Raw genomic sequence first — 26,341 nt, 5'->3', positions numbered from 1 at the left:
TCAAAGAATTAATAGCTTATTATTTTACCACCACTCCCTACCATCAACATATTTATAACAGATAAAGCTATACCTGTCTGTGCTGACTCAATGAAAATGTCAATAATAACAATGATTTCTATGTACATATAAGAAAGAGATATTCTCCACCCTACCAGCACTGTACTGATGCATAGTTCAAGAAGGTGAAAATGAACCAGGTTTGCTGCTTTATTCACATGACCAAAAAAAGCAAAATGGTTTATCTTACAAACTCTGGTTTATAGATGCCTAATTATTTAAAAAATGTTCCACATTTTTCTGGCAGTTCTAGCGTACTAGAATCTGAAGTAACTTAGAACTCAGTCTCACTTTTTCTTTCATATAAATTTAATGGCTTCTTGACCATGTTATACCTGGTCAAGAAGCCATTAAATTGAGGTAGGCCTCAATGAAAGTATTTCTTAGATGCCAAAATCCTATTCAACTTGCCTGTATTTTTCTCTGTCCCTGAAAACTATTGATATATGCATCACACCCTTGGCTAGCACAAAAAAAAAAGTGGCTTTAAACAAAATATATCCTGTGATAAACAGGAAATCTGAGTCACATGTGCCTCCAGGGTTTGTGTTTCTTTAAGAATGTCCAAAATAAGGACTTTCCAATCTTCAGGGGATCACGGCATGACCAAAATGAAGTTGCAACTAAAAGCTGGCTAACTCTACCCCAATACCACATTTGCTGGTATCCATGGACACAGTATAAACTTTTGTGGGAGAGAAGCAGTTCACTAGATATGAATACTTACTAATGTATACTTTCTGTCTGTCTGTAAAATATATTTGTTTTAAGATCCTTGGTCTTACTAAGCAATGCCAATTGTCACAAAAACACACCAATGAAATACATTTGGAAGTCTACTTTCTTTCATTAATGCAAGTCCTCGGCATGCATTTACAGTCTGCAGGAATTTAATCTGCACAATGTGTTCAAGAGGAAAATTGTGGTTTTTCCGGTATACAGTGCAACTGTAAAGAAGCTTTAGCTTACAAAGATAAATTGATCCATTTACAAGGATTAGCCATATTTCAATGACAAGATAAGAGCCCATTTGAATTCCTACACTGCTGCAGTGAAGATGTTTCCATATATAAATACTGTACCTACTTTTGCCATCTCCGGTTTTTTAGAAAGGCTCTCAGGTACAAGAACTGTGCATAACCACTTTGCCTAACACTTTGTAAAGATTATGCCAGTTTGGACAGAACTGAACTCAGTGGACAATATTCTTACTCAATAAAAAATTAATCAGAACATGCAGACAGAAAAGGCTTTGGGTTTGTTATTCTTGTTCTTGTTGTTATCTATCTGAACCTCAAGCAATATGGCATACCATAATTTATTTATTTTATTTATTATTCAAATTTAATTACCACCCATCTCCCCCAAAAGAGGGACTCTGGGCGGTTTACAATAAAATCAAGCTCCAAACATAAACATTAAAATCTCATAAAAGCAGCGACATCACAATTATTATAAAATACAATAAATAAATATGGAAAGTTTACATGGGATGTTCTATTCTAAATTATCAAGAGAAAGCTGCAAGCGGGTTGAAAATTGGTCAAAGGTTTTGCAGAATAATTCCATGGCCTTAGCCCTTCTTCCAATCTATTGGATTTCCACTGTCAAAAAAGAACAGGGACTCACTCTGCGTGTCACAGTAGGATCCCGCTGAGCTTTAGAGATCAAGTGTCCAAGGAGAGTATTGGTTCTGAGGAAATGCAAACGAATATTTGTGGCTTTAGTAAACTCTCTAAGTATGGAAGAATGGCTGAAATTATTCGCTCCTGGACGGCCATTTACCAAGGATATCACAATCTGATTCAAAAGAGAGAGAGAGATGGACAAATCAATAGCATGCAATTTATAAATTTCTACAGAAGTCAACAGATTATGCCACTGGAATGGTCATGCAGTCATTCTGCCCTTAAGTGTAACTGATTTCACTTTAGATGATCCAATAACAGGAATTTTCTGGGCTGAATATAATTATCTGAAACATTAAAAATTATATTACAAAGCATGAAAATCCATTAACATACTTCTCTAGGTTAACATAGAGACCTTTGTTAACATAGATGATTGCACATTTAAATCAGTGAAGGACATAAACAAATATGATACAATATAAATCAGAGTCTGGAGGGAAAGAGAAAGCGGTAGGATAGGTTTGTGATATTCTCTTCATATGGAGCTGATGATAGGTAGGTAGAAGAGACTTGTAAGACTCTGTTGTCATGGTCAGATCACATCCTTGGAGTCAGATGATACAAACCTCTGTAAGTGTGGATGATTGGTTAAAGTGACCCTGATGAATTCAGATAGTTTCCTGAATGCACTTGGGGAGTTTTCCATCTTGTCTGTTGTAACACTGCTGAAGTTCTCACTGCTCTATAGATTAGAGATGATCTGGGCAGTTGACACTATCATTCCTAAGTACTCCCTTCCTTCTTGCAGAGTTAAATCAACCAGAACGGACATCAGTTGAAGCACAAGCGAAGGAACTCTGGGGACAGATTAGACTGAGCACAGAGTGAGGCCTAAGAAGTCCCATTTAAATTCCTACTCCACAGCAACGCAGGCAGAAAGAGGGCTTGCTTCTCTTGTTTCCATGCTAGCATTGCTAGCATGTACTAGGAGGTATCTCCTTCACCAAGTTGGAGCGGGCAGCAGAGTAGCTGGTGTCTTACTGTCAGCAATCTGTGCTGTTCCTCATGGATAATGGTGATCAAATCCGCCTTAAGTTGGATTCAGAGCCAGGCAACTCATATAGATTAACTTGGCAACCAAATGTCCTGTTCTTTTAGACTCTTTTCCTTTCCCACGACAGGGACAAGATGTCTACAGAATGTCAGTGCAGTTATAGGAGAACTCCAATATTCACTTTCTGGTAAAGGTAATAAAGGTGATACATTTGGATGATACTGATTATTTGATCTCATTTAAATCAGCCTTTTTTTTACAGGATATCATACTAAGAATGCTTTGCTCATTTTTGTGAATAATTTATACTGGAAACTAGAAACAGGGAACGCTCAGATCTACTATTTCTCTTTAGATCTCTATCTCCTTTTGAAGGCATCTTTGCCATAACAGATCTTTCTATCTGGCATGTGGGAAAATTACTCTCCTCCAATGCCACAGGCTCCAGAACCCAATTCTTCATGAGTTGCATTTGGCCCCCACTTTCTCAGCATTTGTCTTAGAAGAGGAAAGCACTTTAGCTTGGAAGCTAAGCTGGCTTGGGCCTGATTAATACTTTGATGGGAGACCCTGTGGAAAATTCTGGAGATATATACTGAACTGTGAAGAATGCACAGTTTCTATACCTTTCTATATTGTTGTCAAGGAAATTACATGTATGTGTCCCTGGAGTCATCAGGAATTGAGCTCAACTCAATTTATCTGTTTGACTTTCAATATTTAAAAGTTTGTGAAGATGCATCTATAGTTAATGATTTTAGTATTCATTTTATGTTTTAATTTTTTTATTGTTGTTGGCAATCTTGATTGCTCGTATCAGCAGAACAGTAGGGTAACATTTGAATAAACAAAAATATACTTAAAAGAATTGATTATGATTATTACAAACATCAATAATAGGTGTCTGTATGTCCCTAATAATGAAAAGAGGAGTGGATACTGTACTGTAAACACTGATCAATGTGCATTTATTTCCAGCTGTAGCATGAAGAGTCAAGAAATAAATGAATGGAAAAGAGTTCTTTTAATCAATGGCTCTTTATAGCAACAAGAATATACACATGGAACTTCCCCATCAGCAAGAGCAGGTTCAGAGTTCTTTTAAACAAAAGCTCATTGTAGAATAATAATAAATTCTGCTAACTCAGAATTCAGTTCATGTAACAACACTATTTTATGAACAAACTGGAAACTTTATTCATACTAGTAAAGTTTTATTGGTTTAAGGAGATCAACTGATATGGGGAAAGAGTCTGTCTTTATATTGGTGCTTCTAATTCCAAACTAAGGTATTTGTTTCATCTTTGTCTGGCTGTTATGTAGAAATAAATGTGCATTAAAAAAAACAACAAAGTAGCCTCAAAACGACTTGTCATTTTAAGAAAAAGGTGGCCAGACAATAAAGCAAAGAATGATAAGTAGTGTAACTTAGAATAGACTAAAGAAACAGGAAATGACATCTGGAAGAAGAAGGCTATCGTCAAAGTGGATTTTTCCTTTAAGTCAAGCTATTCCTGAATCCAACTCCCAGTAAAGTAGAAAAGGTGGATGAAATGAAATAGGGCAGCAAAGGTGAGTGCAGATATGAGGAGGAATATTCATTGATCATTACAAACCAAGCTTGTAGATTTTATGATGGTAGAAGTACTAAAACAATACATGCAGTATCATTTGAACAGTTAAAATCCTACCAGAATGGCAAGCATTAGAACATTGATGTCTTCAACTTACCTCTCCATTTTCTAAAGGCACTATCCGGGAATATTCTGTGGTACAAATGACATCATTATCCTTTCTAAGACGAGTGTTAGCTTCTTTTCTGAAACGTTCCCAACAGTCTGCCTTAGAATCTATTTTTTTAAAAAGAAAGTCACTTTTATTGCAGTCTCTGATGCATTTTCAATGTGTCTTCTAGCCTTGAGAATAAGACTTAAAACTAATACACATGATATGCTAAAGTTGGAGCAGCTTTGGCATCATAAGTCCTGCCCCCGCCCTTCAGTTCTCCAAAGTCCATGGACATTCTGGCAAAGTTATGTCAAAGTATTGTCTGGCTTACTAAAATATGAAAGTTTAATGAATCTGAATCAGGGAACTGAATGAAGAAAGAGGAAGGTAAACAGTAATCTGTTTAGAAGTGGCAGAACCTCCACCTCAGTTCTGAAAAGAATGAATCCACCTTATGAATGAACAATAACAAAAACTTTGGGTTCTGATGGACATGAGCCAGAGCATACCTAGGTCCCACTGACATTAGCTGGCTTTATTGTTTACTTTAACTATGGATTAGGGAACAGCATTTTAGACACATCCTGTGTAGAGTTCAGCACGACTAATTCTGTAAAACTCAATTAGCTTTACAGGTTACATATGCCTATATAGGATAGTAAAAATTAAAAAGAAAAGAGTACTATAAACATTCAAATAGCTGTGGTTGATACTCACAGGCAAAATATTGCCATGATGTATATGTTCTTCCAAAATCTACTGATCTCTCTAACACCCACAAATCTGGACGAGGAGAATTTGCAAATTTGATGAGGACATAGGCCACATGGAACAACTGGTAATAAAATATATAAATAAAGGAACATTAGAATATACCTGTCAGCCCTATGATACCATAAAGTAGAATGAATAAGCTAATTCTGTTTTTGATTAGTAGTGAACTGGCAACCATCTCTAGATGTCCTATGCACTCCAAGGGGAGTCATTAACATTTGTTATTATGTATGAAATAGCAAGTGATCATACTGACATTTACTGTCCTAGACTAGGAGTGCACAACCAGAGAATAGGGACTGCATTAGACAAGAGAAAAACCTTTGAGGGCAACTTCTAGAGTTCTCCAAAAATTATTAGCAAATTAGTATCTAGTTGTCATGTTCCACGTTTCAATGATCTGTGTACATCGTAACGGTTCACATGTCAAACCTTTCTGCTTATTATATTTACGTTACTTCATGCTGGGGGTTTTCCATTCCTGCCCTCCTCTTTGTTTCCCAACACTGGAATGTATGTTTGGGTTTGCAAGCCTGTTCAAGGTTACTTTCCCAGGCGCGTGTAACGGTTGCTTGCACCTGGGAGGGGGTGCTGGCTGTCATGCATTCGGGGCGGGACTGGTTTGAACGCAAGGCTCTTAAGTTTGTATTTGGCGCGCTTTTGCTCATTCTCAGCTTTCTCTGTATTTGCATACTATTCCTTTAATAAATCAGTTATCTTTAAGCCCGAGCTTGTGAGACTGAGTATTTGGGATTAGGCAACCATTACATAAAGCTGAGAATCATTTCAATCATCTCCCGCTAGCCCCATCCAAACGTTGGATAAAAGGGAGCGCTAGCGATGACCGACCAACAGCTTCGCGTGAGTGAAGGGAGCGAGGAAGAGCAGGATTCGACAAGGACCCGGCCCGCTCTAACTTCGAGAGCGCAAAGAGCAGCACGTCGAGAAATGCGGGAAGTTCAATTAGATGAGTTGCTGCTATCCATGCAGGAGAGCCTCAGGAGTGAACACAAATCCATAGTGGAAAGGGCACCAGGGAGGGGGTCCCCACAACTATCCTGGGAGCCCGAAATCCCTTGTCACCAAGGGTGGTGGTAACCAACCAACCTGTGGAAGAGCCGGTCACTCCTGCTCGTATAAAAGCAATCGAGGACAAAATGAATCTGATAGTGACAATCCTAAAGGATCTCCCCAGGGGTGCAGAGCCAACTCAGGAAGATTGGGAGGAAGAGCCGTCACAGCTGGCTTACCCAAGACACAGCACCCTGCCACCCAGGGGAAGGAGCAGGACTCGAGCGTCCCGCCAGGGGGGGGGCGAGAGGCAAGACTGCCCAGAGATCGGCCACCCCTGGGGGCTCGGCGTACGTTGACGTTTACAGAGCCGCCACAGCCAGCCGAGCCGGTAAGAAACTTCCCACCGTTTGGGGTGAAGTTTGATGGGGATCCCACTACACTCTCCTTCTTTATTACTAATGCTAAGCATTATATGGAGGATTGGGGCCGAAGCTTTCATTCGGAACATGGCAAAATCAATTTTATTGCCAACAAACTAAGAGGGAGGGCAGCTGATTGGTATGTGCAACTGTGCCAAACCGAGGCAACAGAGTTAGAGGACTTCGATGACTTTCTGTGGGCACTTAAACAACACTTCGAAGACCCTTTAGCCCAAGATACAGCAAAAAATGCCCTGAGAAAACTCTATCAAGGGTCCCTCTCCGTTGCCAACTACGCACTTGAATTTAAAGCCTTATCAGGGAAGGTGGAAGATTGGTCCGAGCCAACTTTAATTGAAATGTTCAAGCAAGGGCTAGAACCAGAAATCCTCCGTTGGGTGCTGGGAAGAGACGATCCTAAAACGCTATACGGATGGATTCAGTTGGCGGGCAGCGCGGAAAACGCCCTGCAGACCTATGCCCATACTAAAGAACTTAGACAATCCCGAATTGCCAGAGGAGCACGTACGACTGGACTTGCCAGCCGCCCCAAACCAAAAACCTGGGAAGAGGAAAAGGAACGACGGTTTTCCAAAGGTCAATGCCTGAGATGTGGAAAAGAAGGGCATCGCGCCACTTCGTGCCCCAGACGCCGTCCAGAGGAACGGCAGGCGAAACCTTCAGTGAAGTCGCCTGCCCTGCCGCAGAAAATGAAAGCTGCCATCGCGGAGCTAGACCCACCAGAACTACCATTCGGGGAAGAGGAAGAGGAATTACAATTTGAACAGCCGGCGGGAAAAGGCTACCACCTGCCCTGAAGGGCGCCGTTGGGCAGGTGGAAGAAACCGGGCGTGACCACGATTCGGTGAGTGGGAATTTCCCTACACTGACTGTAAAAGTTAAAATAGGCTCTAAAACCAAAACTGTGGAAGTCTGGGCCATGCTCGACTCGGGCTGCTCCCGTTCCCTTATGCACCCTGATGTCGTAGCGGCCCTGGAACTGCCCACGTTCCCTTTGCCAAGACCTATGATCTTCACCCAATTGGATGGAACTATGGCGGGGGGAAAAGCAGTCACTCATTCCACAGGACTGGTTGCCTTACAAATGGGTTCCCATGGGGAAAAGCTACCATTTGTTGTAGCTCCAGTGGGGGGCCCTCTGGTCATTTTAGGTATGCCCTGGTTCGTACAACAAAATCCTTTCATCAACTGGCTACATAGAACTGTCACCTTTGCGGATGGATTTTACAAAGTACCCGAAAAGGATCTCCTAGACGACATGGAGGTGGAGGGGTAGCGCACACCACTGTACAAACACTTCAACCTCTCGAGGGACTACCCAGCCAATACCAGGATCTAGCTGAGGTATTCGGGGAGAAGGAGGCAGATACATTGCCACCTCACCGAAAGACAGACTGTGCCATTGACTTCCTCCCTAATGTGAAATTACCTCCGCCAAAAATCTACCCCATGTCTCCGAAAGAACTAGCTACGCTAAGGGAATTCATTGACAAAAATCTTGCTAGGGGTTTCATTGAGCCGGCAAACTCCCCGGTGGGGGCACCTGTTCTATTTAGACCAAAGAAGGATGGTTCCTTAAGGTTATGTACAGATTTCCGCAGGCTCAATGTGGTATCAATATCAAATAAATATTCTTTGCCCATAATCAAAGACATGTTATCACATCTGTCCAAAGGCAAAATATTCTCAAAATTGGATTTAAGGGAAGCCTACTTTCGCATTCGCATAAAGGAAGGGGACGAGTGGAAAACGGCTTTTAACTGTCCTCTGGGTGCTGCTCCATTTCAGGTAACAAAATGTTTTGTCCTTGCCCTGTTCCCATCTGGGGTCTTCATTAAGACTGCCTTCTAGTGTTGCAATTGGGGGTGCGGGGAGACCTCCTCAATGGTGAGGATCCAAAGGTGAGAATTGCATGTTTCTCTGAGCAAAACCTTTACTTCCCAACAGCAAGATACACTGTTAAAAGGGTGAGAAGATTAAAAGTATGTATCATATCCATGTCTCATGCTTCCTTCTCAATTTAGCAGGGATCAATTCACATAACACCAAAAAATGTGCCCAAAATATTAATATTGGGATACATTATCCCAAACGAAGGGAAATTTCATTAACTGTGAAATACCAAGCAAATATAAGAAGTGTAATATTAACAAAACAATATTTTTATTTCCAAAGATAAGGTGGGTGCATGTAACTAGACTCCTGAACCTAGGATATATGTAAATTCAATGAAATTACTTTAGTGTGAGCAATTTTTATCACACAAGCCTTCAGTTTCACTCTTTTTAAACTGCCAGCCCTTCCAGGTAAATCAAAGAGGAAACACGATTAGACAAACAAATTCTACTTTATTTTAAGGCTACATTAACAGAAACTTGCAAGTCTGAAAGTACAAATCTCCTGCCTTCCCTATTTATCACTTGAGTGGTCAGGGTGCGTCTTCCCTAAGTTTCTTCTTTAGACCATTACCCTCTCGTGGACTAACTTTCCTTTTATCTGATCATCCCCTAAGCAGCATCTCTTTCCTCTGTTTTCCAAGGTCACCCTCACATTCCATCATATAAGTATTCTGTCAACATTAATTTTCATGTTGTTTTGCTTGGAATAGTGTCATAAGGCTTGGCCTATTTACTCTATAATATCAACCAAATTCATTACGACTAGCTCAGTCTACTGTACATTTGATGAAGATGAACCAGTACATCTAGATGAGGGAGCACTGGATGGCTTTTACCTTCTAGCCTTGGATTTTTTACTCATTTCTCAAAGTTGTTGAGTTGTCTTTCCATAAAAACTTAACAGAATCAAAGCTACAAACAGAATATCATCTCCTTCCAGCTGACATAGGAAAAAGGATAGTTTGGGAGGCTGATTTTGTGATATGTTGCGGAGGCTTGGATTATGCCTCCAAAATAGAGATGTAATAAACAAATCTAGTGGTTTGCTGAATACAATAACTCTTCCTGCCACTCTTCTCTATCCAGTGGGCCAGCAACATAAAACTCAAAATAGCTTTTGACCATTTTCGCTATAGCTTCCCTTTATGTACCTGGATATAGCTGTCAAGTTTCCCCTCACTCTTCTTTCTCCAGACTAAACATCCCAAGTTCATTCAACCTGTCTTCATAAGGTGTGTCCTCAAGTAGCTGTATTATCTTTGTTGACCTTCTCTGAACCCTCTTTAATTTGTAATCCACCAGCAGTAAGTAATTCAAGTCAACCACTTTCTTTGCCTGAAGGGAACTAACATTTCTTCTATTATTTCTATTTCTTATTCATTACGTTTCACAATACACAAATGCATATCCCATGTACTCCTGGTAATTTAATAATTGAAATAATATGGCATATATTTTTAATAGAGCTCTACTGAACACAGAATTATATAACACAGGGTTTTTGGTCATTTTAGAGTTTCGGCAAGAAAAAAACCTCATGCGTTCCAATACAATTAATCCAGTGATGGAGCAATGTTTAAAGGAAATGAGTGGTTCTGACTGGAAAACTATAAACCAAGCAAAACTGTCCCAAGATTACAAAGGAATATCCCTATTTGAGAAGCCCATTTTGTATACTAGTGGTTCTTGATCCTTTTATATGATTCAGCCCAAGCAATTTCGTTGCCTGAACTCAAATTCAAGTACTAGGACCAACCCCATAAAAAGCCTGACTGCACATACTACTTCCCTGGCTTTGTCTATAATGCAGAGACAGGGAGGGAGGAAAATACTTCAGAGAGGTTTCTTCATCATGCAGGCAAGTTTGGACCTGAATGCAGAAGTTATTAATTTACATCAAAAATTGGGGGAATGTTTCTTGACCCCTTTAGCAAGTTGCTTATAGGTGCAATGATGAGGAACTCAAAAATAACTATATTGCAACACAGTAAAAAAGATAGTGTAACTTTTTTCAAGATCCTCTCAGTCTGTGCAATTTGAGTAAGATACTGATCTGCAAAAAAAAAAGGAAAATTAAGTTAGGGAAGTTTTTTTGAAAAAAAAATCTGGAAACAAGCAGGAACTTGAAATCTCTAAAAGCTAGAGCACCACTAACAAAACCTTGTGAGATTCTAAAAGGGACAAGACAAGGATGTCCATTGTCTCCACTCTTGCTCATTTTAGTTCTTGAGGTACTGAATAGAGACATAAGACTAGATGAGAGAATTATGGGAGTTAAGATTAAAAAAGAAACTTATAAATTAAGCGCATTTGCAGATGATTTAGTGTTAGTTTTGGAAGATCCATTAGAGGGAGTAGAAACATTAATGAAAAAATTAAAGACCTTGGTATGTTATTAGGATTTAGGATGAATAATCAGAAGACAAAGATGTTAACAAAAAATATGAATGTTAAGACATGGAATGAAATTAAGAAGGACATGTCAAGATGGGAAAAATTAAAATTACCATTGTTTGGGGGAATCTCAGTGATAAAAATGAATGTTTTGTCAAGAATGTTTTTGTTTCAGACAATACCTGTTTTGACAACTGATGTACCATTCAAACAATGGCAGAAAGATATATCTAAATTTATATAGCAAGGGAAAAAACATGTTAAATATAAAGTGTTACAAGATACAATGGAAAGAGAAGGACTGGGTTTACCAAATTTGAAATTGTATTTTGTAGCTTGTCTGGATGAAAGAATGGATGTTGCTGAGAAGCAAGAGACATTTAGAGTTAGAAGATCTGACATGAAGTTTGGATGGCATGGATATTTTTGAAATGATAAAGTTAAAATTAATGTGGATTTTAAAAACAATTTTATTAGACATGCCATATTGAGAATAAGGAATAGATATAAAACACACCTGTGGATCTTAGTTCAAGAAGCAGTCCACAGAAGAGGAATGGAAAACCATCAAGGAGAATTTAAGTTTAAATCAAGAGAGCAACTAATAGCAGAAGGATTTAGTAGTCAATGGTTTCCCCATTTACAGTTATCAGAAAGATTAAAAATGGACAAAAAGACTTATGGTATGGAGCAAAGTAAGAGAGAATTTGAAGTAAAACTGTACTGTAGATGAACATGTAATTGCTAAAATGTATAAACTTTTGTTGAAATTTGAAACAGAGGAAAAACAGGTTAAAGAAAGTGAGCTAAGAATTTTGGTTATAACATTCAGATGGATCAATGGAAAAATATGTGGTTAAAGGGGTTGAAATTTACATTATGTTATGATCTTAAAGAGAATGTTTATAAAATGATGTATCATTGGTACATGATGCCAGAGAAATTGTCTACGATGTATAAAGGCACTTTAAATGTATGTTGGAAATGTGAACAATATGAAGATTACTTCAATATATGATTACTGCAGCAAGATTATTATATGCACAAAGATGGAAAGATTAGACACTACCCACTATGGAGGAATGGTTGGTGAAATTGACAGATCTTGCTAAGATGGATAAACTAACTTCTTTGATTAGAGAAAGACAGTATCTACATTTATTGGAGACCTTATGGTTATTGATTTTTTGCATAAAAATGAAAAAATCAACTTGTGATTTATGGCTTTGATGATTAGACAGGATAGATTATAGAAAGAAGAGAATCATAATGTAACTTTAGAAAGAGAAGTTAAAATATAATTCTACTTATAACTGCTGTGAAGAATATTGGAAGCCACTCCTTTGTATCATTTTTCTTCTTTTCTATTTTTCTTCTACTTTTTTTCTTTTCTTGCACTTTTAGCTTTCTCTTTCTTTCCTTTTCTTTTTTCTTCCTTACTATATATTAGTTTGTATTAGTTTTTATCTCCCTTTTTAAAAGTATGCATTGTGTGTATGTATGTGTGTACTTTATATATATATATATATATATATACATACATATATATATATATATATAGTATACGTGTGTGTGTATATGTGTGTATGTGTATGTGTGTGTTTGTATTTTCCCCATAGCTAGAGCTATAGATATGGATATGGAAATAGATATCTTTCCAAGCTAGAGCACCATGGGGTGTGGTTTGATTTTCAAGGGACAATTTGTAGACAGGAAGATGTTTCAACTTTCTTCAGTCAGTCAGTTCTGACAAAGGACTTCACAAAGCCATACAGTCCACTTTTCTCTGCTTGGATCTTGAATCAAAAATAATTATAGCTAGGAAAAAGAATAGGGTTTGGTATCGTGATGTTATTGAAGTAGTTTGCAGTTCTGCATTAAGAATAGTTAATGATTTCATGCATCCAATGTTCCAGAATTGAAAAGAATTCTACAGTATAAGAGCTCCATGGCATCTTTTTTTTTTAATCCATCTTATTTATCTGTTAGATTTATGCCTCACCTTTCCTACAAGAGCATAAGGTGACATACACTGTATTCCATACAATAAAGGTAAGTTGGATAAGAGATTTCGACAGGCCCAATTTTACCCGCTGAGTTTCCATGGCTAAAGATGAAATTGACCAGGGGACTTCCAGGTCCTAGCCATAACCATTACATCAAAGTAATAATTCTGTGAAGATCAGAATTACCATGTGCAAACCTACAGCTTTAGTAAAGTGGTAAAATACTGTGATATTGAAGTCTGCGCATAACAAAAGTGATGCAACAAGTTAGACAGGCAAGTTTAATGAATCATAGTAAATACACATACAAATTGAAATCAGCTGCTTACCACAAATAAAATGATACTTTCTCAACTGCCATCACCTTGGTACTTGCCAGTATATAAAAGAAAGGAAGAAAGAAAAGGCAGGCAGCAGAATATTTAACCTAAGCTACAAAATCACTGGCCGGACAATCTATATTTAAAGCATCTTCAGAAGATGCTTGTAAAAATCTTTCTCACTTCCTCAAGAAGCAGACCCCACAGATTTCCTTAACAGCACATTCTCCTGCTTAATTGCTCTGAAAATGGGGACATTTTCTAAATATAGTATTTAATATAAATTCACTATATCTTAAATCAATGGCCTCTAGTGTTAGTTTTGCTTTTTCCAAAATCTTTTCCAATATTTCAGTGACTACTTTTCCAGACATTTTCTGCACTCCACTGATCTTATTAAAGATGTGTATATAAGCACACATGTCTGTGCATGCATTTATGAATGTGTTTAGTACTTTACCTGGGGCAATGGAAATCTAGTATCTTGTACTGTTTCTCAATCATATTGTTTTATGCTGCTTCACTGCATTTGGGAGAAGGTACAAGGCCTGCATTTGATGAACCCACAATTTTTCACCTGGAAGAGACTGTGTTAAACACCCTGTCCACTAAGAACTGGGACAGACAGTATGGATCTACTTTGCACAGCTGCATAGAATTTAAGAGACATCACTGGGAACTTATCCATAGTACTTCATAAGATTTTATAATGTGCTGCTGAAAATCAGTGGCAACTTAAAAGGGGGATTGAATGCCATGGGTATTCTGAGTCACTACTTTTGTGACTTCAACAGAAAATACATCATTGACTTCACTCGCCTCTTAGACCTCTTTGCCTCTACAGAAGGCAAGGAAGCCTTTGACAATGGGGAAAGAAAAGGGGCAAATATATATATATATATACACTATATATACTCATGTATAAGCCCATCCATGTATAAACCAACCCTCGAATGTTTAACCAAAATACCATGAAAAATGTACCATTCCTGGATGAGCCAACCCACATTTTTCATATTTTGGTTTAAAAAATCGGGAGTTTGCTTATGCACAGATGGGCTTATACATGAATATATATGGGAAATACAGGTCCTTTAAAAAAGTATTACCATATACACTTGTGGATAAGCCCATCTGCAGACAAGCCAAACCTGATTTTGGGGTGTATTTTGACACCTAAAATTCTTGGCTTATATGGGAGAATATATGGCATCTAGAAACAAAATAAGAGTATTTGGAAAGCCAAGGATATATTCTCCCAAGACTTGGTGAGCAACTCAGGATACAACTGGAAGGAGCTATAATTACTGAAGGGAAGATAGGAAGGATGAAGCTGAGGTAAGAATACAGGTAAGGCAGCAAACAGCAACAGGAGAACCAGGAGGAGGAGAAAACAGGAGAAGAGGAATCAGAAATGGTAGCCATGTTTATGATTGCATTGTTACCTGCAGTTTCTCACTGCGGGCAAGGTACATAATATTTTCTTCAGTTAAGGGAGACACACCAATTTGGAATTCTAATAAGCTGCAATTCACTCATAGTGTTATGCATCTTGTCATCTTGCTTAATATGAATGGGCCTATCACTATGCTGCAGGAGAACAGAAGAATGCCTGTTCAAGGAGGACATTATTAAAAAGCTTTCCTTCCTTCCTTCCTTCCTTCCTTCCTTCCTTCCTTCCTTCCTTCCTTCCTCCAAGCTAGGAAGCCTCCTTAATGGAAATTAAGCTAGGAAATTTCCCCCCACTATCATTTTTGAGATGGGCTACCAATTTATATAGAGTGAGGATTTCATTTGGTTCATTTTCTTTGAACGTTTGAAAATTCTTAGTTTTTGACACAGACAGAAGGAACTACTAATTAAAAACTGCATTTAGGAAAAAACAGAAGTGACAGATTTGTCTTTCTACAGCTTTGAGTGCTTTGTCCTAAAAAAATCTGGGCTTGAAGGCTAGGCAAATGAAGAATTTTATTTGATTCACAATTTTTTTCCTAAATGGCGCATTAAAAATATAAGATTAAAAGAATTGCATGTGAGATTCAATTGTATTCCTATGCTGATTAAAATTATTAGGAGAAGAGAGAAACCCTTTGTAACTAGCTTGGATCTAGACACAATGAGCTTTGTTTGGTTCTGACTTAACTTGAGATGTGAACCCAGCCAAGTCAACAAGCAATGGTTTAAGTCATAGCTTGGTGTGATATATGAATTTTACCACTGAGACAAGGAACTGTGAATTAGCTGTGGTTAAATTTCCTTTGGGTTAATGGATCTCACTATGAATCTCATTTAAAATTGGTAGTACTGTAGAATTCTATAAGTTTCTATTACTTTTGTGATTTTTGGCTCAACTTCATAAACAAAACCAGCTTCAACAATTAACACAGCCCAGGGAACAATGCTAAACAATACCTTTTATGAACGCGAGCAGCTAGAATCTCCCCTTTCCATAGCAATGCTCTAAAATGCTTGCAAGCCAAAAAAACATTTAGGTTTTTTACTCTGGAGGAGAGAGAACACGAGAAGAATTTGTTCCACAACACTTCCCCCTCATTAATAAATTCTGAAATCCTATATTTATCGAATAGGAAGGGAATGAATCACAGGGAGAATAAGAGGAACATGACATTTTTCAAAAAGTATTTGGATCTGTTTGCAACACCTTTCCTCTAATTGTGCATATTTTAATGAATGGCTTACAGTATAGTAGAGCTAATGATTTCCTAACAATGCATTGCATGTTTCCCTAGGAAGAAAAAAGAACAAACAAGCTAACTGGATTAAACCCCAGCATGGGCTCCACCAACATAATAGAAGCAGTCTGAACAGCAGGAGGAACAGCTGAGAAAGGGTTTGGGGACTTTGATGTCTAATCCTGTGCACCCTTGTTAGAACTCCTCTATTGATTTTAATTTATTAGCCTATGGTTGCTCTGAATTTGTTAGTTTTGTTATAATATACTAAGCAACTAAATGTGGTAACTTGATATTTGTCAGCCCTCCCAGGTAAACCAGACAGGAAACACAACTAGATGAGCTAATTCTACTTTACTGTAAGGCTACATTAACAGAATCTTGCAAGACTCAAATCTCCCACCCTCCTTATTTACCCCCTGAGTAATTAGGGCAGGTCCTTCCTAAGTTTCTTTCTGTGGCTGTTACTCTGTTGCGCACTCCTTTCTCTTTTATCTGATTGTTCCTTAGGTGACATCTCTTCTCCTCATCTTCCAAGGTCACCCTCACATTCCATCACAGTATTATAATGAAAAATTGGTTTCTTTAGTAAAATATAGATAAAAATTTGTCTCTATATTGCTTATTATTTTAATATTTCTGGTGGAATTCAGAAATAAATTATGTCTTAACATGAGATGGGAACCCAGCCAATTGTAGTTTATTCAATAAGCTATGCTTTAAAAGACCATGATTTGCATGATAGGTGAACCTAGGCATAGTCTCACAACCTGATTTACCTCTCAGAGTTATTATGAGAGCAAAATCGAAGGGGGAATTTTGTGCACTTTCATACCAATGGAGAAATTTTTGAGTTTTGATCCAATGTATTTGAAGGATGCCAAGCTGGGAGAGGCTGGTAAGGTTAATGCACACCACCTTATTACAAAATGCTTCCATGTTAACTTGAACCACATGCATAGAACCAAACTGTCTAAGTCAGCAACATGGTAAGCAGCACCCATACTTACCTGTCCTAGATCCAAAGTAACATTTACTTCATCATACTTCAAACCTAAGGAGAGAGAAGGACTTTGCCACCAGCGCTCTGTTCCATCTATAGCATAGTCTATTGGACGAGCCTTATTAGGATCAGCAGCATTGCAATAGTCACAAAACTGGCCCTGAAACAGATGAACAAAAAGATGTAACAATCAATGACCATTCAAATTTTGTTGTACTGAAAGATTCAGAAGTTGTACAGTCATTTCCCCAGAAATGCCTAAAACAGCTTAATACAGGAATAGAGATAAAAGTGGATTCTTCCACAACAAAACTCTTGTTTTTCTGGAGTTACCTGGAAGCAGAATTAAAGTGTAACTCCAAATGGCAATGTACTTCTAAATAGCCAGCAATGTTCTTCTCCATGGCCAAAATTCTGTAATGTGAGTCTCCAAGAAAGAAAATTAACTATTAAAATAACTATAAAAATATCAAATACTTGCTGACTAATTGACTCTAACTGATCACTAAGCTCAATCAGTACCATACTAAATAAGAAGCAATGAACAGAAGCAAAAAGGAAGGCACAGTTGGTTTAAAAACCTTCACGGTGCTTCACCTCCTAGCGTGGCACAGATTGGACTAACAACTGGATTTTGTTTGGGAAAAAATCCTGAACAAATTGATGGAGGCTGAAGCACTCTCTGTGTACATGTAAGTGTTCCTAAGAGAGTAGACTCTAACTGAGCAATGATCAGTGAAGCAGGTTTTATAACATAAAGGAGATTTATTTACACAACATATATTATAGGGATGGGCAAAGCCCAGCACCTAATTAACTATATTCTATCAGAAGAAGAGTCAAAAGGCATGTGCTCTGTGGATCTGTGCCTAGGAGGAAAAACCAAAGGAAGCAACCTCATATTAGCAGACTCTTAAACAAACAGCCAGCAAAGTTAGACAAAGAGCTGTCACAGAATAAATCCTTAAATCCCTAACTACATCCTATAGTGCACTTGTGGTCAGTAGGACATGAAGTGTAGAAGAGCCAGTATCACTGAATTTGGACCTCCAACACAAATTAGGTCTCAAAAATAAGAAGACACACAGAAAGACTAGACTGCAAATCCCAATAAAAAGCAGACCCCAACAAAGGATAGCAGTTTCAGAAAAATGAGCTGGTATGGAAACAACTTATTTTTCTTTCTTGGCAAAAAAAAAAGTAAAATAATCAGTTGAAATGCTTGAAAAGCAATAGTAACTATGCTATCCAACAGAAAAATCCATAGTTGATTAATACTTTTGTGAAGGTATTTTGAAAGGAAGAAAAAGAATGCATGTACTTTAATGCATGTACTTAATTCAGAAAGGGATACATTCATTATGCTATGTTCAACAGAAATGTCAGTGGATGTTGTTCACAGGGGTAACTAGGATTGTGTCAATCCATAAAATTTGTATTTGAAATTTGTATTTGTTTTACTGCCCACATCATAGTTCTAAAAAAACAGGAAGTTTCATAACTACTTACAACAACAACAACATACAGAAGCTTTATATATAATTAGTCTTCCCCTAATTTGTATAACTGTTCATGTAACTATGTAGATTCTCTGTTAATTTTCTAAAGTCAAAATATTATTAGTGAAATATGTTTGATACAGTGTGATTCTATATTTTTGTTTTACGGGGCTTGCTGGCAGCACTGAGCAAAATATGGGAAATCAGCATATACCATAAACGTGATGGCAGTGATGAAGCTGATGGTAACTGGGGAACAGTGTCTTCATACCTCTAGCCCTCTGCTACCCATCAGACTAAGCCACTTTCCCCCAGATAATGAATAAGGCTATATAGAAGAGCTCTTTTAAGCTAACTGGGTCACCTGGAGTTTTAGAGACATTTTCTAACATGTGCATCAAGAATCACTCTGGGATAGCAAGCATTTCAGTTATTTAAAGTACATTCCACAAGAACTGCCAACAAAGATGGCAGAAAAGAAAAAAAAGTTGTTGAACAAGGCTTTCTCTGCTCCCAGCACTATCTCAGAAAGGCATTCCACATCACAGGCTTGTCTGCAGCAAAACACATGTGTCTGTTTCCAGTGCTGGGATCATGGAAGCAGCCTACGGATATCTGTAATTTTACCATCCATTCTTTCTAGACTTTTGTTGAAGATGCATCCTCCTCCAAATTCCAATACTTATTCCAAATACTTTAAGTGATCCATGAACACATGACAGCATATATCCTCTGTATTGGATTGGCCTTATACAGGGCATATAAGAAAAAATATCTGCCCAAATGTAATGATTAGAAACTCCAAAAGTACAGCACTAATGATTCTGTCAACACAAAGGTCAAAACTATATACATACATACATACATACATATCCATCCTTTTAAGGCAGAGATGAGGAATCTACAGGCCAAAGGCCAAATTTAGACTGCCAGATTGCCCCCTCCATCCACTAAGCTTTTGTTGAGGCTCCTTGCTATCTTCAAAACCTCTTCTCCTCCAAGGGAGAAGAAAAGAACTGGATCTATTGGGAGTGCCTTGAAGGATCACAGTGCAGGAGTCAACCAAAACCAGTTCACTGTGGAACATGCAAGATATTTCTGGCACCCTGAAATAGTGGTTTTTCAGGGCTTTACTTGCTTCCAAATACTGGGGAATTGCCAAGTCAAGGCACAAGATCCAAAGGATCTCACAGAAAGGCAAAAGTTGAGCAAATTTGGATGTGAAAAGATATCATTTTAAGGTGGTATGAATGACCTACGGTATTTATTCTATTGAGCTGAACAGCATAGTGGGGGATATATTGAAAATTGTTATTTTCAGTACAGATAGTCCTCGTCTTACAACCACAATTGGGACTGGAACTCCCATTGCTAAGCGAGGCAGTTGTTAAGTGAGTCATACCCAATTTTACAACCTTTATTGCTGTGGTCATTAAGTGAACCACCACAGTCATTAAGCGAATCTGGCTTCCTCCAGTGACTTTGCTTGTCGAAAACCAGCTGGGAAGGTTGCAAATGGTGATCACATGACCCCAGAATGCTACAACTGTCATAAGTGCGAGCGCCTGGTTGCCAAGCACCTGAATTTTGATCACATGACTGCAGGGTTGCTGTGACAGTTGTAAGTGTGAGAACTGGTCTTAAGTCACTTTTTTCAGCACGGTCATAACTCTGAATATAAGTCAAGGACTACCTGTATGCATCTGAATGGGGGGTGGGGTAGAATAAAAGCTATCTGTGCAGGAGAGGGAGAGTGGGTTACCCTGGCCATTGCTGGATCGTGATCTTCAATATTAACTCATAGAACAAAAATGCTGCTGTAAAGCATACTTCCTGGATTCATTTAAGGATCATCTTAAATTGCCTCTCGGCTTTATCCTATGAAACTCATCAGAAGCTAAGGAGATGCTAAACTTTTGCAGCAAAGATTTGCAACAAAAATGTTATGGGGATACTGGAGAACTAGTTCAAAATCACCTATTCTAGCTAGGAGTCGTTCTCTGATCTTACACAGAGTAAAGTTTTTCCCATTATTTTTATCAGTATCCCTAGAGATGACAGCCAGGGATTAAATCTCTTACTTGCAACTTGCAAATGGTTTTGTTGTTAGTCCTCCCATACAGTTTTCCCTTTTTGCTTCCAAGTTTGTTGCTTTGATGGAACTTGATAAAATCACCCATTATAGCTCCCTCATCCCAGAAGAACTTCACAACCAGACACATGTCTAGTCAGATTTAAATCCCATGGAGTCCCATAAATTTTGGGGTTATTCCAAGGAAGCATGTATACATGAAAGTTCTAAAATGCCTAATTAAATATCAGTGCAGATGCCACTGGCTAAGGCTGAGTGAAGGGAATAATTAAATATTATCCAGGATCCTGGGTGTTTATACAGTGTTAGCCTGCCGACACATAGAATTGTCACCCATTCTTGAAAGTAACTTATAACTATAACTTTAGAAGAAATTTGAACAATATGAGACCACTCAGAGCCTGCCAGAACTATTATATCCTTTTAAGTTTGAATACATATTATTTCAAATCACTTTGTCTGGAAAAAAAAAACATCTTGAAACAAGCACATCATATCTGTAAACTGCCTAGAATCCATGACGATTGACGTGACAGATAAACTGCACAAATAAATAATAAAATAAATCTCAGGTAAATCTCCAGTTGCTTATGTTGTTTATCTTAACCTTCTGACTATCTGGAATGTGCCATTTTCCCCAACTGTCCCGTTCAGTTGGATACATCTGTGTATGTGGGGACATGTTTGTTTAAACCTTTAGTTTAAGCTATTTAGTGCATGGTACCTATTTCTGTGTGAAAACAGTTCCAGTAATTCAAGAGTTGAAACAGTGTGATAATGTATGCATTGCTGTGGCTGATTTCCCAACCTTTTGAAAGAATGTAGAATCCCTCTTGAACCACAATAAGTGGTAAGCTACAGAAGCATTCTTGCTATGTGTCTGAATGAGGCTTTGATGAAGCTGGAGAGAAGGACTTTGATGGCTTCCCATTCAATCAAATATGCAAGCAGAATGGCACGCTTTCTTCTGCCAGGGTAGATCTGCCAAAAACCCTACTGAGATCTTGGACCTGGCACAAATCACATCCGACCTCTCACCCAAAAGCTCCATGACAAATATTAAATAAGAAAAATTCTCCTATTCTTTTTTATTCTAACGTATGTCAGCAATATAACTACATTAATTATTAAACCCCAGAGCATTAATTTCATAAATTGACAAAGAAGCATTTCTGTATTTTTCCTCTGGTTAGATCAATCTTGACCAACCTGATGCCATCCAGATGTTCCAGACAACAGCTTCTAGGACAATTGGCCAAGGTGGGTAGGAATTCTGGGAGATGTAGTCTTAGTGTAGTTTCCCCAGACTGGGAAAGGCTAGTATGGATTATTGTAATGTGACTAAATTTGCAAATATTTTTAGTCTGCAAAAACAGGCTAGGTATTCACAGAGCAGGGACAGAGGACTGCATTTCTTTGCTGTGTGTTGTATTGCTGATGAGAGGAAAAGGTTTCCTTTTTCAAGAAGCCCATAAAGTATTAAGACTGTTGCAATGGTTCTTAAAACCATTAGCAATACAATTCTTATATATGTCTGCTCAAAAGTAAATTTCTTTGAATTTAATGGTGCTTACTTCCAGGAAAATGAGTATAAAAATGCAGTTGTACTATTAAATATGGTAAATCTGTAACTCTAAATTTATCCTTCAGGATAATACTTTTTTCTCAAATATCCTATTGTTCATACAAGTAGTTTCTGTTAATTCATATCCAATAGATATTACAGTATTCCCCATGAAAAAGAAGAACTGAATCTGTTTTGTGTATGTGTCTTCACACACCTATATTCATATAAAATTATCAGAACTCAATTGAAATGCATGCAACTCAGATACATACATGGCAAATAATTGGATTGATTTAGAAGAGGCCTGGTAGCTAATTTTCAGGACAAACTTCTTAGCTATTCTCAGTGTACATGCAGAATTGATCATGCGTAATAGTGCATCACTTGTGTTAGATTTTATTCTTCTTCTGACTCCTAACAGACAAGATCCTACAAGTTGCTGCCAAAGCACCTGAAGGGATTTTATTTTCTTTAACCCAACCCTGAAAAGATGTCTATGGATTCTTCTTTTCACTATAGCAAAAACAGGCTGATAATGCCACTATTTTGTTGCCCAGAGACATTGCTTTGGTTATCACATTTGCCCAGGATCTTTGGGCAGGCAACTTCTCAAGTAGTACTTTATGACAGCTAAAGTTTCTGTATTTGTTAAAAGGAGGCCCATCTGTTTAAACCCTTCTTGCCATGGCAACCAACTGTGTAGATTGTGATGTAGTATTGCTTTATCGTACACAAAAGGAAGCCAGGAGTTAAGACTGGAAGAGTGCACACATTTCCTTTAATAAGGAAGATGATTATACAGCACAGGACAAACTTTCTCAACTGAATGCTTTCTAAAACTATTGGATTCCATCCCCTCTATTTCAGCCATTATGATAAGTTGACATGCTAAGAATGATGAGAAATGTAGCTCAATGCTTCAGCAAGGCATCTGGTTTGGGGACATGGACTAGACTTCTTTATATTATTCAGCCTTTGATAACCAGAGTGCTTGGAAATGAAAAAAAATCTAAGCATCAAAGAAGAACATACTCATTTTACAATCTGGTTTTAATCATTTTTACTAGTAACAACCACAGTGATGATCATTATAACAGGGAGGCAGAGATGAATCAGAGCGAGGACTTGTAAATAGTGTAAAGATTGTCAAGAGTTTAATCACACATTTGTTTATTCATTGACAAATGGAACCTTGTTCCATGGAAGATAAGCCACCATGGGAAGGCAGACCAGCAACTATTATGGGTTTCAAAACTCTCCCCATAAATTCTGATACAGTTTTATAACAATGCTCAGTAATTCTCCTTTTTTTTTTAAGAGGCAGCACAATAAGGTCATCTCCTAAGTGTTAACAAAGACATTCCAGTTATATAGGTCACAGTATGATTTACAGTATTTTCTTTATCATTGCTACATAACAAACCAAAGGTATATAACCAGTAAAATTTGCTTTGTTTGGGGCTTATCTGTGTTCCTTTTAGCAAGGAGCCCAGTGATCACTGTTGTGCTTGCCAATAAAGAATACTTCGTTTCAACTCTCTCCAATCACTTTGGTTTCTAATGTAAGTGGGCATTTTTCTCACAACAGCTTGGCACAGTCAGCAGGATTGGAAGAACAAGAAGTAGGGCAGTCTGCCACATTCAGCGTGCCCCTGCCACTTTCCCAGGTTCACGGTTTTGGCCCATGCCCTTTTTCCACTCCAATTCAGAACCTTTTTGGAGATGTGCAGTTGGGTTGCGGGGACTAAATTGTGCGTCAGGGACTCTGCAGGAGTCGATCCAGGTGAGTTGCGACTCTGGACAGTGAATCTCTGAGTCTTGCCGACTGACTGCAGGATCAAGTAAGTGGGCATTTTCCCCACAACAATTATGCATAGGAGAATAAGTTGAAACTTCATAACACTCCAAAGATAATAGACACGAGGTGAAATTCAGTGCCTTCTAAAGGTAAATCAGGTAAGTGGTAAGAGGGATAATCTGAAGGATGATACCAAAAGCCATTGAAAAGTCTACAAGCATTAGCAGGGATGCACTTCTCTCATCCATTCCTGGTATAAATCATCTACCAGAGCAACCAAGGCTGTTTCAACCCAGACCAGGTTTGAAGCCTGTTTGGAATTATTCTGAGTAATCTACAGTATGTCATCCAATATTGCCTGGATCACAGGATCTGTGCTGCTTTTAAGTACGCCTTAGGCAGGAAAGCCAGCTGGGTGACCTTGGGCCAGTCACTTTCTCTCAGCCCAACTCACCTCACAGGGTTGTTGTGGGGAAAACAGGAGGAGGAAGGGGTATTAGGTATGTTCACCACCTTGAGTTATTTATAAAATAATAATAAAGGCGGGATAGAAAATTAAATAAATAAATAAATAAATAGTTATCATCTGAAAATTGACCAGCTAGAACCAAAGAGAAGAACCAGTTTACCTATGAGCTCAATGAACTGGGATGACTTCTATCAACAAACACAAATCTGTCTCTGATTATTGACAGAACAGCGATGGTAATACTTTGAAGTAGGCCTAAAAATGAAAACTGGGAGTTGAAGACCCTCATTAACACACTGCAACTATGCCAGTAGATACTCTGTATCACTGACCTTTTTGCTCACTCCTATCACCTTTGCTCTCTGTACTAATCACTGAGAAGTATTGGTCACTAGAATGAAAGACCTAATTTCAGAGGACTTTAACCCATAGAAACACCAACCTATTACCTTTGCTTCAATAATGAGAATATGAGTAGAATAAAGTGATTAAGACAGGAGTAGCTAAAGTAGATGAAATGACTTTCAGCATGTTGGGTTGACTTCATTTTTTTCCCCAGCCCATTAGACACAGAAATTCAACTGGTGCAGCTTTTTGTCACACAAACATCTGATGAAGAAACTCTACCTAACTCACCATATAACTATTGGAAATTAAAGGTAGTGGTAACCCAATCACATTACACAGAGCCTCCTGCTTTGATCTATACATGTATGATCACACTGGACCGGTGCCACCGGTGACAGGGGAAGAAAGGGAGGAGTCTGCTCTTCTACATATTACCTTGTCTTGATGAAGAAGACAGCTGTTAAAATAGACTAACTACACCCTTACATAAGCGATTTTATGCATGCCCATCAGAAAAAAAGTCTGAGATTCATGGACCTCAGCCCCAAGTGTGAAGGACTGCAACCGTAATGGTTGCTACTATAAGAGTAACTCATCCAATTTCAAAGTTTTATGCGCGCTGCGGCTCTCTCTGTTCTTCTTCCCAGTCTCTCTCCCGCGACTCCCCCCCACCCCGCGGTCGTTCCTCTCACCTGAATGGTTTGTCCGGCGGGGGAAGCAGCGGGTCCCCCCACGAGCTTGCAGAATAGCTCTAGGCGGGGCCTTCCGCTCTCGTCCTGCCCGCAGGTGGCAGTTGCCCAAATGCGGCTTGTCTCCGCCAGGTTGAAGTAAGGCGGGTGGAGACTAAGTCCCCGCGCCCCGGCGCCCAGGGAAGGAGCCAAGTCAGAGCCCGCGGGGTGGCAGCACGACCAGAGCGCCAAGACGATCCCTGCCAACGCTGCGCCCGGCGGCGTTCGGGCAGTCACGACAGTTGCCGCCGCCCGGTTCCTCGCCATCTTCGCGCCCCTTGACTGGATTTGTTTACGCCGCCCGCGGGATTAGTGATCCAGGAGGGACGGCCTGCCTCCGCCCCTCCTGTGCCCCTTTGTGTTCTGATTAGCTCGGAGGGCACCGAAAAGGAAAGCGGAGGGGAGGAGGCGGCGGCGAAGACACCTCCTGCTGCTCTGCCGCCAGTGTCGCGGGATCCCGAGGGAAGACACCGTCGAGCGCGCCGGGGAGAGGAGACGGGCAATGCTCTAGCGCGACGATCTCCAGAAAGATCTCGGCCGAGAAAGCACCTGTAGCTGTAATAACGCCCCGGCGCTGGCTTCGTTAGCAGGGAGCACCAGTCCATCGCAAGCGAGGCGAGGACTGAGGAAACGCGTCACCCCTTGCTGGCTCCAGATCAGATTATGGCTTCGCCCGGGGCTGCGATCCTGTACGCGCTTCTCTCAGCTCTGCGGGATCTGCTTCTGATTAAACGTCCATCGGATCAGGTTACAAGGTGCTTGAAACCCAGTGGGATTAGGGGCCGAGGCGGGCATTCAAAACACATTTCAAAGACAGAAAATTTC

At 39.1% G+C, this 26,341-nt stretch overlaps 1 protein-coding gene across 1 annotated transcript in view; it reads right to left on the bottom strand.

Annotated features, from left to right (window-relative positions):
• LAMA3 (laminin subunit alpha 3) overlaps window positions 1–25,988 on the bottom strand; it is a 157,857-nt gene extending 131,869 nt beyond the window's left edge. Inside the window, exons 1-5 of the mRNA XM_063299956.1 lie at window positions 25,481–25,988; window positions 17,023–17,175; window positions 5,191–5,308; window positions 4,477–4,595; window positions 1,690–1,860 (exon numbers count right to left, since the gene is read on the bottom strand). Coding sequence (XP_063156026.1) covers window positions 1,690–1,860; window positions 4,477–4,595; window positions 5,191–5,308; window positions 17,023–17,175; window positions 25,481–25,783 — 864 coding nt within the window. The 5' untranslated portion in view covers window positions 25,784–25,988. The remainder of the gene's footprint in view (window positions 1–1,689; window positions 1,861–4,476; window positions 4,596–5,190; window positions 5,309–17,022; window positions 17,176–25,480) is intronic.
• Between the last annotated feature and the right edge of the window lie 353 nt (window positions 25,989–26,341).

The sequence above is a fragment of the Candoia aspera genome, chromosome 3 (assembly GCF_035149785.1).
Source record: "Candoia aspera isolate rCanAsp1 chromosome 3, rCanAsp1.hap2, whole genome shotgun sequence".
Classification (NCBI taxonomy): Eukaryota; Metazoa; Chordata; class Lepidosauria; order Squamata; family Boidae; genus Candoia; species Candoia aspera.
Note: the sequence above shows the minus strand (reverse complement) of the source record. Positions and strands in the feature narration are given on the sequence as shown.